The following is a 5,000-nucleotide window of genomic DNA, read 5'->3' as shown; positions in this document are numbered from 1 at the left end:
CTGCTGTTGTTCTTCCGCTGCCTCCTTTAATGCTTTATTCTTCTCGGCCATCCTCTGCTGATGTTTTAGGTACGAGGTAGTGATGGGAAGACTATAGTCGATGGGCGTGTTCTTGGGATCCAATCCCGGGCTCCAGGGCCTTGGCAACGGTTGACTCGGCTGCGGAGATGGAGTCCGACCCTCCGGCAGCATCCTTTTCCTCTTAGATGAAGCCGAGCTCCTCGAACTCGCCCGATCAGATTCTGGAGTTCTTCGGGATTCTGGTAGAATCTCCGTGCTCGATAGAAATCCACCATTCGCTGGTTCCTTCTTTAATAAATTCGTTATGCTCAAAGGATTATATTTCTCTTCCTTATCCTTCTCATTTTTCGTCTCCGTTACACTAACAGCACCCCCATTCTTTGAATGTTTCTGATGTCTATAATTATAAAGATTTTTATGTTCCGTCGAATCTCTCGACTTGCCAGTGCCGTTAACGTTGTTACTTTGAGTCGTTGAATTCGACGTTACAAGTCCAGGCGTTGGACTCAATCTCGTTGACATAGACGTTGTCGTCGTTGTAGATGTCGACGTAGAAGTTGTCGTCGAGGAAAGAGCAGTTGGATGAGATGACTGATTAGATAGATTAGTCGGACTGGGAGTTCTTGGCCGTCGTTGACACTCGGTACATCCAAGAAGAAATCGCGTCACGGCTTCTCTTGGAAGAAAGGCATACGTCTCTGTGATCTGTAACAAAGAGCAAATGAAATATCAATTTACAAACATGTCAACTTTTAATATCAATTTTCCGAATTTATCGTACATTTCTCGGAAAGTAAATAATTTTATTACGATAAAATATATCAACCATCGATAGCTATGCTATAATGTTCAAACCACGATTGATTTATTCGATTAATTCATATTTAAGTGTTGTTATAAGTAAAAAATTTTTTTACGTTAAATTGATACTTATTTATGAATTATAAAAACGAATATCACGTGGTACGATATGTTAACTGAATTCATCGAGTTATGGGCAAGAGTTTTCTTATGGTTAGAAACGTCGAATGTCACATCTCATCGTTCACTCGTTGTTTTACGTGAAACGCCCACCTGGGGAAAATTCATGAGTAGTAACGGTACTTTGATGTCTTCGCGAGAAGGTATTCAACCGGAGGGATGTTCTCTGCCTCTTAATAGGAAACGTTTCTCTCTGCAAAGAGACGGAGGGGCGGCATAACTTAATCAACGATAGGAGTTTCGTTGCTGGGTAAGGTAAAGCTTTCGCTCGTACAAACGTACAACGTACATACGTACGTAAGTATATACGTACGCAAGTATGTGTAAGTGTGTGAGTATGTATTTATGTATATATGTATATATATATATATATATATATATATATATATATATATATTCTCTGTAAGTATGTATAACTGTATATACGTGTGACTGTGGTGAAGTAATTCGATAAGATTTACTCGAAGCTCGGCTGCCAAGAACGGGATGAAGAGAGGAGAGACTCAGTTAAGAAACTGAGATAATGGCTTTTGGATCAACATGACACAGTGGTAAACTTACAGCGAGTCGAGCACGACGGCTTTACCGTCGCTCGTAAGTTTGATAGAAAATACGTAAGCTCCGATACCGTAGGAGTAGCCTCGCGGCAATGCTTAGTAGAAACATCGTGTGAATTTTCTATTTTAACATCTTTTTTAATTGGATGACGATCTTTCTGTAATAATAATAATAATAATAATAATAATAATAATTATAATTATAATTATAATATTATTAATAATTATTTTACAATAATTCTCTATGTTTTACTCTAATGATAATTTTCATAATATTTTTATTATGATTGGTAATATCTAATCACATAAAATCATATATTTTATGTTTTGTTCATTTGAAAATCATATCTACGTTAACAACAAAAAAAAACGTTTTCTCTCTTCTCTCCATTTTGACAATTCTTTAAAAAAACAAATTTCTGTTAATCGTTCATAATAAAGAAAATTGTACACGTTCGAATTTATCTCTGAGTACTGCAATGAAACAATCGGTTCACGTAACTACAAGAATGTACCGCAAAGTTGTGAACAATACTGTCACGACACGTTTGCTTCGTTGCGGTTGGACACGCAAAATTATGTATATTATTATAGCTTTTCTCGAGGGTCTGATGTTAACCGACGAAAATGTTTGTATGATCATCGAAACGTTTTTTCCAAAAGATCGTGAGACAAAAGTGAGATTTCAATGTTTCGCTTAGATTTTTGACAAGATCAATTTTTGACAAGAAAAACGAGAAAGATATTTGATTTGTTCACGATATTCTCGATTGTTACTTTTAAATGCAACAATATTTAAAAATCAAATAACAAATATATACATTTTACATTTAATTATTTATCTTTTGAATTATCACATTGTAGAGATTTCGATCATCCGGATTCATTTTTTTAACGATTGGTTTAAAGTGACTTGATTAGTCGTTTAAAAACCAATATGAACCTACGATCATATTCATTCCAACAAAAAATAGCAAAGATAAACTGCGGAACTTTTTAACGAGTATAGAGGTTTTCCCGATTTGATGATTCGTTCTCATGTAGCCAACAACTTAAAAGTAAACTAGTATCATCTTCGTGGCAATGGCGGTGATTCTCCCTATAACGATACATACACACACACGTATATCATATATGTATATCTTTTTCATTATATATATCATAATACAAATATAAATATATATATATATATATATACATATATAGTAAACATAAGTGAGTGAGCGAATGAGTATATGTGTGTATACGATGTGTACGAGTAAGCAGGCAATGCAACAAGTGTCCTGAGGTTTTGAATCACAAGCAGATCGTGGTGAGCGAGAGAGAACGCGAGGAAAGCTGGTGTGAGCGGCTACGAGATAGAGAGAAAGAGAGAGAGAGAGAGAGAGAGAAAGAGAGAGAGAGAAAACAAGTAGTGGGAGGGGGGAAGCTTGACGATTGGTGAGCCTCGAGTGCGACGAAGAGGAATAGAGAGGTCGCCGTCGTACTTCGTCCAACGGAAAGAGACGAAAGGCCGAACAAGAGAGAGGAAGAGAGAAAGGTGGAGAGGATCTAGAGAGAGAAAGAGAGAGAGAGAGAGAGAGAGAGAAAGAGAGAGAGTAAAAGAGAGAGAACAGATATGATACCCTAGAGAGAGGTTTCCGCGAATGTGCGCCGGAACATGTGAGATGACGTGTGGTATCGAGTGTTCGACGCTTGAATGCCTCGATGCCTTCCCCCTGAGAACGGTAAATATCGCGTGTCACGCACAACAACCATGGCAAGAGTTCGGTAGCCATCTCCATACGAAAGATCGAAACTGATCAGATCGTACAATTCTCTTCAGGATTCTATGGATGGACGAGTTCTTTGCTCCGTTCAATAAAGAAGTCCATTTAAAAATGGTGGATGCCTCCTTCTCGAGGTCACGTATGTGTATTAGCTTATATCAGATATGATGTACCTAAATATGTGGTATGAGTTTGCGTTAAACGGAACACGTTCTTTTTAAATCGATTATATAATTCCTTATCGCGTTTCGTGTTGTCTTTTACAACTGTTTTTTTATTCTTTTTTTTTTAAAGATATTTATATGGAATGTATTTCTAAATATATATATATATATATATATATATATATATATATATATATATATATAAATATATAAAAGCGTTGAGGATGAGAAAGTGATTTTTGTTCGAGTTGATTAGACGATAATTATGAAAATTAATGAAGTTTTGGTGCTACGTATGTATGTTCATAAGCGCTACTTGTAACCAAGCACGTGTCTCTGTCTCTCCATCGAAGATAACTGAATCGTTAATGAACCACTAATGAAGCAATTTTAAGTGCCACTCACCGTCCGATAGGTGCGCTTCTGACCGGCATGCTTCCCAGGACGACCCTCAAGGTCAACGTGAACGGCGTGAATAATATCGAAGAAATTTTCTACGATGGCGACCTTTTTGTAAACCCTTCCAGGTGGAACCGTACCCTCTGCACCGTTCAAAGCCTGAAATCGATAATATCAATCGTTTTATAATAATTTGTTATTGCAAACATGTACAAATGTTTGATAAAGAAAGAAGGACAATGCCAGTTTATCGAATTCAATTAAAAATTTTCTTTTTTCTTTTAATTTATTAAAATTCTTACGATTTATTAATTATATTTATAATGAAAAATAAAAAAAACAATAAATCTATAAACATGTTTTATTTTATGTAAACATTAATAATTTTTTAACCACCATATGGGGGGGGAATGAACTGGTATCGCCATCTAGTAGTGAAAGTCAGTAACTGTTCGTTCGTCGGTGGAAGTAGTAGAAAACTTCCTGATCGGATCGATATTATCCACTGAGTCTTGGCTTTTCTAGCGTAGCTGTGTAGGTAGTAAAACAAATTACTATCTTGAAATAGAGGAGATTTGTAAAAAATTGTGCGTATAATTTTATAAAACAAAAATCTATTCAACATATCTTCGAAAGAAATTCTTCATTAGAATAATGTGACATAGTTGCATGATAACTCCACGTTACTTCTAATATTATCCACTGAACATGACTTCCTATAATTAGATGGCAGCACTAGCGTTATTACGAGACTTTTTTTGTAACAACGGAATTTTTCAAAAATATTCTACAGCAAACGCACCAAAGTGACATAGTTTCTCTAACATCATACTTCAACGCTTCGAACGTAATTTAATGTTGAGAAAAACAGTCCGTTCTATGTGATTTGTACGATGACGAATCAAAAATCCATCGAAAAGATTTCATTCTACGACGACAAAGCATATTAAGTGCGTTTTCTCGAACTACGAATGGAAAATATTACATAGAGAAACTCGCATGAAAAGTACTACGGAAATTTTATATGTTCTTGTAACAACATGACTTCAAATAATTCTCGGCATTACAATTTGCAGATAGAAATAAAATGGCGATTCGAAGAAGTGGAG

General features: G+C 35.8%; 1 protein-coding gene across 4 annotated transcripts in view; it reads right to left on the bottom strand.

Moving 5' to 3' along the window:
* LOC124422459 (myb-like protein P) overlaps positions 1–5,000 on the bottom strand; it is a 33,499-nt gene that overhangs the window by 1,713 nt on the left and 26,786 nt on the right. For all 4 annotated transcript variants that reach the window (XM_046958941.1, XM_046958915.1, XM_046958924.1 and 1 more), the window contains 2 exons: positions 3,898–4,050; positions 1–726 (listed from right to left, as the gene is read on the bottom strand). The exon at positions 1–726 is cut by the window's left edge and continues 1,713 nt beyond it. In XM_046958941.1, coding sequence (XP_046814897.1) covers positions 1–726; positions 3,898–4,050 — 879 coding nt within the window. The remainder of the gene's footprint in view (positions 727–3,897; positions 4,051–5,000) is intronic.

Source organism: Vespa crabro, chromosome 1 (assembly GCF_910589235.1).
Source record: "Vespa crabro chromosome 1, iyVesCrab1.2, whole genome shotgun sequence".
NCBI lineage: Eukaryota > Metazoa > Arthropoda > Insecta > Hymenoptera > Vespidae > Vespa > Vespa crabro.
Note: the sequence above shows the minus strand (reverse complement) of the source record. Positions and strands in the feature narration are given on the sequence as shown.